The 15,175-nt window shown below is 42.2% G+C and overlaps 1 protein-coding gene across 1 annotated transcript in view; it reads left to right on the top strand.

The window, feature by feature from the left end:
- The window catches only part of NOSTRIN (nitric oxide synthase trafficking), a 55,443-nt gene that overhangs the window by 14,834 nt on the left and 25,434 nt on the right, over window positions 1-15,175 (top strand). Inside the window, exons 3-7 of the mRNA XM_023745259.1 lie at window positions 3,883-3,966; window positions 7,116-7,178; window positions 7,362-7,443; window positions 9,589-9,651; window positions 12,104-12,202. Of these exons, the coding sequence (XP_023601027.1) occupies window positions 3,883-3,966; window positions 7,116-7,178; window positions 7,362-7,443; window positions 9,589-9,651; window positions 12,104-12,202 (391 nt within the window). The remainder of the gene's footprint in view (window positions 1-3,882; window positions 3,967-7,115; window positions 7,179-7,361; window positions 7,444-9,588; window positions 9,652-12,103; window positions 12,203-15,175) is intronic.

Below are 15,175 nucleotides of genomic sequence, written 5' to 3'. Positions count from 1 at the left end.
TAGACCATGAGCACAGACAAGCCACATGGCAGCGTTTGTTCAATTTACAAACATTCCGACTTATAAATGTGACAGCTCTTTCGATGCTTCCCAGTTGGAACAATAACTTCTTAGAACCATTTTCTTCAGGGAGAAATTTAGCCATTCGCCTCTGTTAAGATGAAGACCATTCAGGGCCAGAGGCCTGGGAACCTTTCATCCGTAGGCAAACTCGCCAGAAGGAGCCCCGGCACAGTGCCCCACTCCCCATGCACCCGCACCCATCTTCCAGGCCCTGGTTCGTTTCATTTCCTTCTGACTGGCGGAGTAATCTGCTGAGGATTGTGTGATGGTCATTAGGGTTTAAAATGCAAGAGGAGCTTATTACAGCTGCTTTGCTTGGTCGATTGGAATGCTAATTCTAAAACCTTTATTGTATCCAAGGTGGGCAAAGGATACAATAGTGATGTTCAGAGAAGCGGTGTCCAACTCAGTCCCGCCACAGAGGGCGATGCTGGTGACAGTTGATAGCACAGGTCCCTCCCTTTCCATTTTCCAGACCCTTAACACCTCCTCCTCCCCATTTGGGAGCACACCTCACATCAGCACCGATGCTGTTGGAAGAAGCCAGGGAAAGTCAGTATGTCTGCAACGAGGCTGCTAAGCCACCGGGAGCTATGGTGATTCAGAAACACTGCAGATCAAGGCAAAGTGAGAGGCGGATCAATCTTTAAAAGTCCTTACCTTTGACTCCATCTCCAGCTCCTCCCCCAGAGGTTCAGAGGGCACTGGGGTATCTAAGTAGGCAGGTTCTGGAGCCAGATTGCCCGGGTTTGAATGCCAGCTCTATCCCTTCTTCATGGGTGACCTCTGGCAAGTTACTGACTAAACTGCCTGTGCCTTGCTACTCCTCTCCCTGCAATGGGTAGAGTAAGAGTGCCTACCCGATGGGCGTTATCACGGATTAAATGAGGAAACACACCTAAAACACTTCGAATGCTGCCTGGCATGTTGTAACTACCCAATACATGTTGGATGTCACTACTGTATGTATAGGCAGAACACAGGCAATGCACTTGTCAGGAGAGCACTGTTTGGAATTTTTAAGCTATATACCAAAGTGTAAAAAATATATACGAATATGCCCTGATGCAGACGACACTTGCATATAAAGATAAACCCAAAGCAAGCAGTGCTGGGTGGTAATTGAATCTCTTCAGGCTGGTTTTCTACCAGGCTCAAGTGAAAGCCAGCCGAAACGCCTGAACTCAGGAGTGAAGGTGGTCAGCCTCAAAACAGAAGAGCAGTAGCTTCAGAGTGAGCAGGGCCCTCTTCCTTTCTTGCCACCCAGCCCAACCTTTTCTCCCAGGAGGATCTGGTTAAGTTAGTGATTTAAAGGAAAGCAGCACTTCCTTCTGGGCATTGTTCTTTTTATTTCTGCTTAGCTTCTAGGACACGCTGTGCAGCCTGCAAGAACATTCTAAAAGTGAAACTGAATTCATAGGAAGAGGCTGTGCCTGACAGCATTAGCCTTTCCTGTTAGAAGGCATTTCGAATTGTTCTGGATCTGATGGGTGGGCAAACTGTGGGTTATATCTCCCACACCTCCCCCTCTGTGTATCTGGGGTGTTCTAAATGTTTAGAGATCCTTTGGGGTACATAATAGCAATATTAGAAAAGTTAATAGCCCTAGCCGGTTTGGCTCAGTGGATAGAGCGTCAGCCTGCGGACTCAAGGGTCCCGGGTTCTATTCCGGTCAAGGGCATGTACCTTGGTTGCGGGCACATACCCAGTGGGGAGTGTGCAGGAGGCAGCTGATCGATGTTTCTCTCTCATCGATGTTTCTAACTCTCTATCCCTCTCCCTTCCTCTCTGTAAAAAATCAATAAAATATTTTTTAAAAAAGATTTTTAAAAAAGTTAATATTTATTAGGAACTTGTTTAGTGCCCAGCTGTGAGATGAGCACTGCGAATGCTTCATCATATTTAATAGTTTATGTGCTGCTTCCAAGAAAGAAGACTGGGAAGGAATGTCCTAAAAGCCCTCTGATTAGCACTGGGCTAGGAAAGGGTTACTGTGTCCAGCTATTCCAGGTGCTAGAAAGCTGTGTACCCTGATATCAGGGCTGAGCACAGCTCAAGCTTGTAGGAATACATCTAAGTAGTTCTGCAATTTTGTGTTCATAAATGGTGAAGTGAGAGCAGACTTGTAGCAGAAACCAGTTAACACTCGGGTGTGGGGTGAATTTCCCGCCAAAATATAAGATGGCTCTGTCTTTTGGTTTTGTTCCATCCACCAAAAGGGTGGATTACAAACAAATATTTGGTAATACGCAGTTACAATCGGCCCGAGTTTACACGTTTCCCGCACTCCACCGCAAATCTATATGAACCGAGTTAAAGACGGCTCCCGCGGAGTACGCGCAATTCACGCGAGCCGACTTAACTCGTTTCCCCCACTCCAAGTGTTAACAATTCTAACAAGACCTATGGAACCCTGGCCAGTGTGGTTCAGTTGGCTGAGTGTCATCCATGCACCGAAGGGTCGCCGGCTCAATTCCTGGTTAGGACACATACCTGGTTTGCGGGTTGATTGCCGGTCAGGGCAATTAGAATAAAAAAAAAAAAGACCTGATGGAGAGTCCATTCATTCATTCATTCATTCATTCATTTTTACACACATACCAAGCACCTATATGTGCCAAATATTGTTCTAGGCCTAGATATATAGCAATACACAAAACAAATCTAGACCCTCATGAAGCTTACATTCTAGGGGTGTTCATAGAAGTTCACTGAAAAAGAAAAACATGTGACTTAGGATAGTGATACGTTCTAAGACATGAATAAAGCTGTAAGGGGCGACGATGCTCTTTGGATAGGGTAACCTCTGAAGTGGTGAGATTTGAGCAAGTCCTGTTGGTGTTGACATGAAGGAAAATTCCGTAATGATTATGTAACAGAAGGAATACCCAGCAGAGACTACAGCAAGTGCAAGGGCCCTGAGGGAGGGTGGCATCTGGCCACCAGCAGAGTCAGTAATAGAATCAGGGGCATAGAAAGGGAGTGGACTGACTATTCTTGGGGGGGAAAGGGGTGAGGGGGATGCGGGTAGAGACTGGACAAAAATCGTGCACCTATGGATAAGGTTAGTGGGTGGGGAGTGAGGGAGGAGGGTGGGGTGGGAACTGGGTGGAGGGGAGTTATGGGGGGAAAAAAGAGGAACAACTGTAATAATCTGAACAATAAAGATTTAATTAATAAAAAAAAAAGGTACCACAGACTGGGTAGCTTAAATAACAGAAATTCTGAAGTCTGAGATCATGATGTTGTCCAGGTTGATTCCATCTGAGGTCTGTCAGAGAGAATCTATTCAGTGCCTCTCTCCTGTCTTCTGGCGGTTTACTGACAATCTTCAGCATTCTTTGGCTTGAGGATACATCACCCTTCATCTTTTCACAATGTGTTTTCCCTGGGTGTGTGTTTCTGTCTCCATACCCCTTTCTATAAGAACACAGTCATATTGGGTTTAAACCCACCCTGATGACCTCGACTTAATTTGATGGTCTGCAAAGACCCTATTTCCAAATAAGGCCACATTCTTGGCTCTAGGTTTTAGGATTTCAACATCTTCAAGGGTTGGGGAGAGATACAATTCAATCCATAACGCTAGTGTACAAGAAGGTCAAATAAATAAACTCTCTTCCTTTGTAGGATCCTCTTGGATAGCCTTAAGGATTATGTCTAAGGCTAAGAGGAACTTTATAGTAAACAAATCATTTCTTCTTTATGTGGGCATGGTATTGTCAGTCTGAGCACTCTCCTTTGTGTCTGTGTTGGGGGGTAAGGGGGTGGAGGCAGGGGTTGCTTGATTTTTGACATATTCTGTCCCTTTGCTAACAGGGCAAACTTGGAGTTTAACTATGCCAAAGGACTTCAGAAACAGGCAATTAAGCTGAATAAAGCATTACAGAACACAAAGAAAAAGTAAGTATATGAAAGAGGTAAAGTAAAATAATTCTTAAAAATAATGAACAGTGATGTTTGTTCCGTTCCAGTTTTCTGTTGTAAATGTGGCAGGTACATGATGTCAAGCATGGCTTCCAGTTCTTGAACACTTACTGTGGGCTATACAGTGTGTTAAATGAGTTTATAAATACTCTCACTTAACCTTCAAAACCCTTGAGAAGTCTTATTATTGTCCCTACTACAGACTAAGTCTTGAGTCTTGAAGAGTTTAAGACACTTTCCCCAGACGCACAGATAAGGAGTTCCAGAGCTGGATTCATCCCATGTTTTTATGAGTCTTAAGCCCACATGTGTAAAAGGTCTCACTGATGATGGCTAACTTAGAAAACAGTGTTGTTAATTTGGAGTGTCTTGGAGTCAAAAAGTATGAATCCTTATTTATTTCCACTCTCTGACCTTCAACAAATAACCTGGTTTCTCTGTGCCTCAATTTCCTCCACTAGTAGAGGAAGTAATGCTATATTCTCCATCATTACATATGTATATGTAATGTGTGTGTGTATGTGGAAGGGTGTGCATATTAAATGAGAAAATGTATCATTAGAACATTATTACTGAAAAAATGTTGGTTCACATCTTCCTCAATACATTCCAGAATGAAATCAGTTCCTTCTTTGGGGGGAAAAAGAAATATGTTTGTATTCTAAAAATGGTCCACTAGTGATAATTTGCTACAAAGATTCTTGACTAATGCTTGCAGATGTCAGTCTAAACTGGCAATGCCAATGCAAAAGCTTCTTTTGATGGTGAATGAGAGGAAAAGAGAAAAAAAAAAGGAAGGCTTTAGGAGCTTATATTCTTATTCTTCCTTAGGCATAATCTGTAACAGCAAATATTGGCTTTAAAATTGCTCCGACTTCTAGCTTGATTTTTAGGATAGTATTTTAGTAGATTTACCAAGGAGTCAGTATAGCACAGTGGTGGAGTAGAGCTAGACTTTATTTAGACTGCCTGGGTTTAAATTCTAGCTCTACCACTTACCAGGTAGGTGAATTAGGAAAATTTATCTTACCTCTCAGTGTCTATTTAAAGCGGAAATAAATTGCTGTGAGGATTAAATGAGATAATACAAGAAGTATGCTTACTAGCTGAGACAGAGCCGAAGTTCCAGAAGTATTCATTATGATTTTGATTTTAATTACTTCCTAAAGAATGAGAAGTGTAGGGGTATAGTGGGTGTGTCTTACTGTGTTGCAGCCCTACCATCCAGCATGGTACTTCCAGAGAGTTGGCGTGTCCAGACCGTTTGGTTAATCAGGATTAGCACACTAATATTTAATAATAAACTTTAATTAAACTTTTATCTATACCCAAATCTATTAGGTGCTTGTATAAATGACTCAAATTATTTATATTTTAAAAATCCAATTAAGTGAACGTCAGAGAAATCAAGTGATCCATCCCTCCAAGTTCCCACTGAAAACAAAAGGGAGTGTGTGAGTTCAGACACAGACTCCACTGAGGCCAGCCCTCAGCTTCCTGCTCTGATGCCCAGCTCCTCTGAGGAGCAAATGGCAGGCTCTCTTCCCAAAAGTGTGCTTTGGTTCCTTTTTTTTTTTTAATCTTCACCCAAGGATATGTTTTTGTTTGTTTTTTAAAATATATTTTTATTGATTTCAGAGAGGGAGGAAGAGGGAGGAAGAGGGAGAGAGGTAGAAACATTAATGAGAATCACTGATCGGCTGCCTCCTTCACGCCTCCTACTGGGGATTGAGCTCACAACCTGGGCATGTGCCCTGACCAGGAATCAAACTGTGACCTCCTGGTTTATAGGTCGACGTTCAACCACCGAGCCACACCGGCCAAGCCAAGGATATGTTTTTTATTAATTAGGGAGACAGAGAGGGAGGTGGAGAGAGAGGGAAAGAAAGGAACATTGATACGAGAGAGAAACATGGATCTGTTGCCTCCCATATGCACCCTGACTGGGGATCAAACTTGCAACCTAGGTATGTGCCCTGACCAGGAATTGAACCTGTAACCTTTTCGTGTACAGAACAATGTTCCAACCTACTGAGCCACCTGGCCAGAGCTGGCTTCCTTTTTTAAAAAATCAACTCAATTGAGGTTTAATTTACCTGCAATAATAAGCACTTATTTTAAGCAGATGCTTTGGTCGATTTTGATGTATGTACTACTATATACTATGCAGCTACTACCAAAATCAACATGGAGGCATTTTCATCACACAAAAGATCCCTCATGCGTGTGTTCAGTCCTCCCCCACCCAGTCCCAAACAACCACTGACAATGATCTTTTTCCTGTCATATATATATGTCTTTTCTGGAGTTTTCTCTAATCGGAAGCATACAGTAAGTCCTTTGTTGTGCCTGGCTTGGATAAGCAGAAAATCTGGCATACTTTGACTTAGTTCTCCCATTAAATAACTATAGGGTAAAACCTAAGTCATTTGAGGCAAAACCTCTGCACCATCACGATTTCAGTAAGGGCACCCATCTGTCTCCCCCAACCCCCCATCAAAGTCCACACAGGCCTCTGTACCTGAGGTTACTGATGCAATTGTGCTTATTATCCCGACTTTTGAAGTCTGCTGTGAGCTAGGCCTCTTCCGTAGGAGAAAATAGTATCACACGTCCTAATCCTCCCTCTGTGCTGCTAAGGAAGAGGCAGTGCCATCCTTTTGTTAAATTGAGTCACTCTCACAAGACCATAAAATATCTGAGTAGTTGTCCTAACAGGATCTAAACCCCGATGGCAAGAGCAGCACACAGGCCGTGATCAGGGCTCTCGAGTCCTCTGTCACTTAACTTCTCTGAGCGTCAGTTTATTATCAGTGAAATGAGGAGCCTGAGAAGATTGTTAGGGCCTTCTGCCCTAGCATGCTATCCCCTTCCTGCTCTATGTGCCTTCTCAGCCTTCGCTACTTTATTTCCCCAATTTTTTATGGACATGAAATAGAAAATGAAAATCACGATGACAAATGCCTGAAAACTAGCAGTTTCTGTAATGAGTCCAGTGCAAATAAACTTGTTGGCAGCGTTTAACCCCATGGAGAAATTGAGATAAGATTAGGGATATGAGTGCAATTACTGAATGCAACGAATGACTTTCTGGGAAAATGACGCCCCCTTGTCTTTGCCTCCAGCTGTGTCGCCAGTGCCTGGGCCTGGGTCTCAGAGGGCATGAAGTCTGCAGCAGACCTGCATCAGTGAGTGCTCCCACCCCTGCCTTGCTCCAACCCCAAAGGGAGTGGTAAATATTTAATGTCGGTGTGCAACCATACTCCACTTCAATCTGGCCGTAACACACCATTTTATTTCCCCAGGAAATAATTTGGAAAATAGATATAAATCCTAATACTATGCTTGTGTCTCTTATGTTCCATTTCCAGAAAACTTGGCAAAGCAATTGAGTTGGAAGCAGTAAAACCAACTTATCAAGTCCTGAGTGTACATGAGAAGAAGAGAAAATCAGTGAGTCAAAACCTTTCTCCCCTGTTTAAGCAAGATTTCTGTCTTTGGCTCAGGAAATAAAAGGTGATCTAAAAATGATACTAGATTTTAGAAATTTGTCATAAAAAACAAAAAACAAAAACCAAAATGTTATGTAGGAGGATATTTGTTAAAACATTTTTCTAATGGTGAAAAGCTGGAAACTTCTTCATCCAAAAAAAATTATGATAAATTCAAGCAATGGAATACTATGTAACCATTAAAGGTGTTATTATAGAAGAATTTAATGACTTGGGGATTTTTTTTTTTACTACATAGTATAAAATTAAAAAGCAGGATTAAAAAATATGTCAAAATTACCTCAATTTTGTAAAATATGTGTATACATGCAAATAAAAATACCTGGAAGAATACCCCCTCCCCCAGACTGTTTATATAAATTATCTCTAGACAGTAGGATTAGAGGTTATTCTTATTTAATTTTTTTGTCCTTTTTTGTATTTCCACCGTTTTTCAATGAATAGATAATCCTTTTATAAATAAAAAAATTATAAAACATTTAAAAAAAATTAATGCTGTTCTCTGCTTATCAGCTTGGAATTAGGTAAAGGCAATGATAGGTATAAATCCTCAAACAGCCTGCAATTGAAGAAAAATAACTAAGCAATTCTTTCAGAGGCATATGGTCCTCGTGCATAGCGTATTCTCTACACTATTTGTGTAGCTTTTCTGCTACAGTTTCATTTGTGCTCATTTTTCCTTCTACTCATGTGTCATACAGTTGTTAAATACTTTCAAATATATTTTCAGGCAACATAGGGGTGTTTCATAAAATTTGCTTAGCTCTGATAGGGGTGGGTCATGGGCACTATTTCAAGACCAGGTGCAGGCCAGAAGTTCTGAAGCAATGACAGGTGATCCTTGTGAAGGGAAGTAGGTCAGTAGGATGAGGGGATTTGTAAAAGCCTTGATGGCAGAAAAATTATTTTAAAAAATTTATTCAAACTCATTAAACTCAGTCAGGAAACGGAATCGATGTTTGTGTGGCCATACCTGTGTTTTCACCAGAATGGATGTTCTACTGAGGGCTAGGGTGATGGGGGAAATTTGCAGTAATTATTAGAAAGCAATATAATCATCTACCGTTGCAAACCAACTTAATAAAATCCAAACACAAATCTATATTTCATTCATCAATAAATATTTTACACCACATTATAGTATGATCATTACTAGCATTTCCTTAGTACTTACCACAAATTAGTCCCAGGACTATGGTCATTATCGTAGGACCTTAGATAATTAATGTCATGATCCTTCAAGCTGCTATTTTAGTTTGAAATCTTTTCAGCTTTGCCCCTCCCTCTGGCACCCCCACCATCCCTCCCACTCTCACACAAAAGATAAAAGATTAGAATTTTTTAAAAAGTGAACTCATTCCACACTTCAGCCACATGCATGAAGCATAAAGTTATTTTCATTGTATTTGTTACAATAAAGCATATATTCCAAATTCAATCAACTGAAAAAAATCAAAGTGCAATATTGCTGGATCTCCAGCTGGCTAAATGATGTATGATCTGTGGTGTCTGGGAAAAGGTCAGTGGTCCAGGAACAAAGGTTCTGCCCTAACTTAAGTTCCACCTCCAGGTGGGTTGCCTAGATCCAGTTTCATCATTACTATTACTGTCTCGTTGGCTGTTTAAAGTGGGGGGGAAAGTTAATTATGATTAAGAATCTCTTTGAAATTAAAACAATATTCTCTTCAGAGGCAGTGAGACACTTAGTAAAATTAGCACTGTTAGGACTGATGCCAGTTCTCATGGTGGTAAAGGTTGAGCCACATGGAATGATGCTGAAGAGGAAATGATGGGACTGGATGTGACACCAAACTATGCAAGACCCTCCTCCACACAGACTGTGCACATTTACGTTGTTTCCATGTGGTTATGTGTTAGAAATAATTATTTTACCAAATGCATTCAGGCTAAATTCTGTCGAGAGCTTCTTGATAGGGGAAAAGATAGGTTGGCTGCTTTTCTCTGGAAATATGTCCACTGTAGGATTTCTATGAATTGTGATAGTGATTGCACTACAACTAATAAGCCAGCACCATGACTCAACAAGAAGACAGCAACAAATTTTTCCTTTTTTTCTCTCCCATAGCTTGATAACGAAGTTGAAAAGACAGCAAATCTTTTCATTAGCAACTGGAATCAACAAATTAAGGCAAGTAACACGAATATCTTCTGTGTGAAATCAGTTTTCAGGATTGAAGTTTTTTTGCTTTTGCACAAATGTGATAATGTGTTTTAGTGTTAGTATTTCTAAGCACTAATTGAAGAGAAAAATGCTTCCTTGCCTGAGTTATTGTATCTTTCAACTCAACCAATGGAAGAGCAGGGCTCTAAATATGGTAATTTGTAGCCAACACTTACATAGCATTTATTGCGTGCCAATTGTGGTATGTGACCTTGCATTGTTCCATTTTAAAGATGGCTGAGGAAACTGAGATACAGAGAGCTAAATAATTTGCCCAAGGTCACAGGGCTGGTTAATGCTTGAGCCAACAAGTGTTACAAATTGTTGGGGTCCAGGGTCACAACTCTTAATCATTCACTATATTGATCTCCTCTCTGTATAATTAGCAACTTAGGGCAAGTGGCAAATACTATCTGAGTTTTGGTTTTATCCTGTAGAAGGGTGTTTGCCTCACTAGTGAGAGTGCCAAGCGCTGGGTAGTGACACATAAAGGGAAATGCATATGAGTATTGATTCCACAAGTCTGTGGTCCACTTCTTGTGCACCACACTGCACTAAGATGTGGTTCTTGCTTCCAAGCAATTTTAAAATTCATTGATAGGCAACATGTGCAGGACATAGTGAATGAATTCTAAGGAAAGGAATTATGCACTGGTGTGAGAATTTAGAACATATCATTATAGGTTCTTAAGCAGAGATAATAACAGATGGAACCCGTATGTATGTGCAGAAGATTATTCTGGAACAATCCAGTTGAAGAGGAATTCATTTTGAGTAGAAAGGACTAGAGAGGGAATCAGTCAAGAAAACCCAAGGACCCCTCTTTGAAAGGTCTTGTGCTCCAAAAGTTGAAATTCTCCTCTTTTATTTCTGAAGTGTCAGAGCCCAAAGAGAACAGTCCCAGGTCAGCCCTCCGTGTTGCCCCTGAAGCTTCTGCTGAAATCAAAGGCTCCACAAGATCAAAGACATTCCTAAGAAATGTTTGAGATAAATGAGTTTCTATAACCACAACAAAAGTACTGCTAAAAGTAGGCTCATGAGAATCACATCTACAATGCCTATTTCACAGTCTCATAAACAGCATCCAGTCATTTGTTTTTAGTTTTGCTCTTGATTTTATAAGCTTTCTTAAACAGAATTTGTTTTTAAAAATCCATTCTCTAATTATTCAGCTTTCGTGGGAAATTCAATATAAATGGACCAGAAGGGAGAAACCATGCTCCGCAGCTGCAATAGCTTTCAAGAACAAAAAGCATCTTTTGTTTTTCCAAGTTTTCACCAAATAATTTTTCCAAATAAGAATAGATTTTATTTTTTTATGAAGAGTGACAGAGAAATTAGAGAACATTAAAATTCTTGAGCTGTAGTAATTTCCCTCCCAGTTACAATTCACGGGATTCAGCATGTCAGTAATGAAGTGCAGTCTGTTCTGGGGACACAGATGAAAAGCCTTAAAGGACCAAAGCTCTTGCCTCACACTCTCATTTATCTGTGGACATGTGACCGACTGAAGGCAGAGGAAGAAGGTCTAGGAGTTTTTTGCTCCTTGAATTCCCTTTTGTGGAGACTTCATAGATTTAGAGACTTTCAGAAGCCTTTGCCTCCGATCCCTAAGGAAGGAGAGACCTGAGCCTTTCCCGTCATTATCTGGTTTTACGGTTCTTGCAATCTTGAGGTGGAGAAAACTACACAGTCTTTCAGTCAACCCGGTTTCTGAAACAGGCTGAATCCAGTTCAAACTGAATTCTGTTTATTTCATCTCTGGAGCATCCCCTCCTGCCAAATTGGAACTGTTGGGATAGAAAACGATCGCCTGCATCATGACCTACTGTGAGGTTGAGGCACCAACAGGATAGGGGGACTTTGAATGTTTCTTTCTTCCCAGTGCTCCCCACCCTCTTCCCACAAATGCAGGTCATGTCACAAGATGCCAGGCAAATGCCCAGCTCTCAAGCCTGGTCATCAGGTGGCACAATTCCCCCTTTGCTTTAAGTTTTAAGAAAGCATCTTAAAGCAACCTCAATTGTGGCCCAGGCTGATTTAAAAGAATGACGCAGGCAGTCTTCCATGTTTGTCGTGTTACTCTTTCTTTGTGGTAGAGCCCTCCCTTCCTTCATGTTAGCTAGAATAACATTTTGGAGGCTTGCAGGCCTTTGGTGATCTAGCAAAATGAATAACCCTCTTGAGTATACCCACTGTAATGAAAAAATATACAGTGGTTCTCAGGGCAAAACATTAGCCATTGCAATATTTTAGGCAGATTTTGAGGTGAGGGCAGAAATAAAGAACTAAAATACACACACTCATTCAAGCTAGCACATAAACATTGTCTTGTTTCAGAACAGAATATTTTTTCTCTTGATATCCGTTTTTGCTCCTTTTTTTCCTACTTTTCTGTATGTTTTTTTTCTTTCTCTAGGCCAAAAAGAAATTAATGGAGAGTACCAAGAAGCATGAAGCACTTTTCCATCTTATAGAGAGCTCCAAGCAAACCATGACTGACAAGGAGAAGCAGAAGGTAAGGTGTCCTGGCCAGCTGGATGCATGAGGTTTGGTGACAGATGGGCTCCTGGCCCTTAGCTATGAATACAAGAGCACGGGCTAATTCCCGCTCTGTGTGGGGTCTCTGCAGAGCCTAGTCTGCAGAGTATCAGAAGGGATCCTAAATCATTCCTGGTCCACATATATTTGTAAAAGGTATTATTGACAGATGACAAATTAGACCAGTGGTGTCCACATTTTTCAATAGGGAATCCTATTATGAAATATCTCTCAACTCATACCCCAAATAAGTAAAAAATATATATACATATTCATATTTATTGTATAGTGTACTTTATCTATGTCATCTGTAATGATAGTACTTTATAAATTACTAGAGGCCCGGTGCATGAAAATTCATGTCCCTCAGCCCAACCTGCTCCCTCTCACAGTCCGGGAGCCCTCAGGGGCGGGAGGTGACCCGGTGATCAGGGGAAGGTGACGCCCCCATCACACCTCTGCTGCTGCCACTGCTGACAGTGCAAGCCTCAGCCGGCCCTGGTTACCTGTGCCTCAGGCGGCCCTGGGCGGCTGGGCAGCCGCCATCCAAGGCTTGCCTGTGCCTTGGGCCAGCCCTTGGTGGCTGGGGGGCTGAAGGGACTAGGGGACTCTGGAGGCAGGCACGCCGGTGGGGCTGAAGGGACTGGGCACCACCATCTTGTGGCTGTGGGCGCTGCCATCTTTGAGGGTGGGGCAGTCAATTAGCATATTCCCTCCTTATTGGCTTTGGGCGCCACCATCTTTGCAATGGCGTGAGGGTCAATTAGCATATCCCCTCTTTATTAGATAGGATACCAATATGTTATGAACATTATAAAAAACAAAAAAGTAGAAATGTTTGAAGGATGAGGTAAAGATGAAATAATATTTTAAATGATTAGCTAATCCTATATTTACATAATCATTAAGTGACAGCTCCAGCATAAATTACACACTTGGGGAAAGGTTCAGATTTAACCATAGTAAATATAAATTCATGTTTCTGATAGTCCTCTTGATAGTTTTAAATGTTTTGGCCACCTTCTTGTCAGATCTCAGTAGCCCATCCCAGTTTCCGCCTTTTCATGTGGGTGAGGACACACTCATTATCAGGAGCAGGAGAGAGCATTGGTTCCTGTGGCTTCATTATGCTGATATTGTTCATATTAGCAGCAAACTGCAGCTTCTTGGCAGAAATCTTTTTAAGAGATTTGTGCATTTTGTGTATATTACCCTAATTAAAGCTAGATAGTAAGTCTATAAATCCACATGACACAGACACCTGTCAACGGCCACATGTCCCAAGATGTTGACACCTTTTCATGTTGTAAAATTCCCCCTCAGCCTCCAGGACACTTCAGAATCCACAGCTGTCCATGTGTTGGCATCAATGTCAATTCAGATTTTAGATAAGAGTAAGCTTTAGGCAAAAATGAACACAAGAACCAAATAGATTATCTTGCACACTTCGGTGGTATGTGCTGAGATTGGAACGCTTTGAAATCATCAGCATCTTCTCCAAAAGATGGAGTGCCCCTAAGTCAATGCAGGCAGCACCACTACAACCCAAAACATCCTTAAAAGAATATTGTCATTGCAAGTGTTGCTATTATTTCATCTGAAGAAACTATTAGTTGAATAACTTAAATTCATTATTAGCAAGATTTTACAAGGTTCTTATTTCTTCACACATCAATCTTCACAGTTTGAAATAATCGTAAGTATTGAAAAATGAGACAGCTTCCAAGGAGGGGAAACCACAGTATGTTTCAGTGCTAGGCACCAGGACCTGTGGGCATTTGAAGCCTACAGTAGAAGCTGTTCTTTTTTTTTTCTTTTTAAAAAAATATATTTGTATTGATTTCAGAGAGGTAGGGAGAGGGTGAGAGAGATAGAAACATCAATGATGAGAGAGAATCATTGATTGGCTGCCTCCTGCATGCTCCCCACTGGGGAATCAAGCCTGCAACCTGGGCATGTGCCCTGACTGGGAATTGAACCATGACCCACTGGTTCATAGGTCAATGCTCAATCACTGAGCCACTGCAGCCAGGCTAGAAGCTATTCTTTATTGATGTCAAGCAATCCTATCTAATAAAAGAGAAACATAGTAATTAGCCGTACCTCCGCTACCCTTCCCATTGGCTAATCAGTGAGATATGCAAATTAACTGCCAACCAAGATGGCGGCCGGCAGCCAGGCAGCTGATGTGAACAGAGAGGCTTGCTTGCTCCAGTGACGGAGGAAGCCAGGTTCCCCGCCTGCCTTGCCGGCCTCTCAGCTGCTCTCTAAGAAACATTGTAACAAATATAGAAGCTAAACAAAATCCCAGAAACCTGCTTTCAGTCAGCCAGGCTTCAGCCAGCAGGACCGCAACATTGTTTCAAATACAGAAGGTAAACAAAGGCCAGATACCTGCTTTCAGCAGCGGAGGTCTCATAGCTGGAGCCGAGCCTCAGAGCTAAAGCTGGCCCAGAATTTAAAAAAAAGAAAAAAAGGAGAGGCTGGGAGCTTCTGTCGCCGGGGGGCTTGGCCAGCCTGAAAACTGCCCTCAGCCCCTCACCCAGACTGGCCAGGCACCCCAGTGGGGACCCCCACCCTGAAGGGGGTGTGACCAGATGCAAACAGTCATCATCCCCTCACCCAGGCTGGCCAGGCACCCAAGCGGGACCCCCACCCTGATCCAGGACACCCTTCAGGGCAAACCAGCCGGCCCCCACTGGTGCACCAGTCCTCTATCCTATATAGTAAAAGGGTAATATGCCTCCAAGCGCCGGGATCAGCGTGACAGGGGGCAGCGCCCAAACCCCCTGATCGCCCTGCAGCTCTGTGTGTGACAGGAGGCGGGGCCACAACTCCCCTATCGGCCCTGCCCTGTGCGTGAACAGGGGAAGGCGCCCAACCACCTGATCAGCCCTGCTCTGTGCGTTGACAGTGGTGGCACCCCAACCCCCTGATCGCCCTGTGGCTC

The sequence above is a fragment of the Myotis lucifugus genome, unplaced genomic scaffold (assembly GCF_000147115.1).
Source record: "Myotis lucifugus unplaced genomic scaffold, Myoluc2.0 scaffold_5, whole genome shotgun sequence".
Classification (NCBI taxonomy): domain Eukaryota; kingdom Metazoa; phylum Chordata; class Mammalia; order Chiroptera; family Vespertilionidae; genus Myotis; species Myotis lucifugus.
This window is presented reverse-complemented; position numbering and strand designations above follow the sequence as displayed.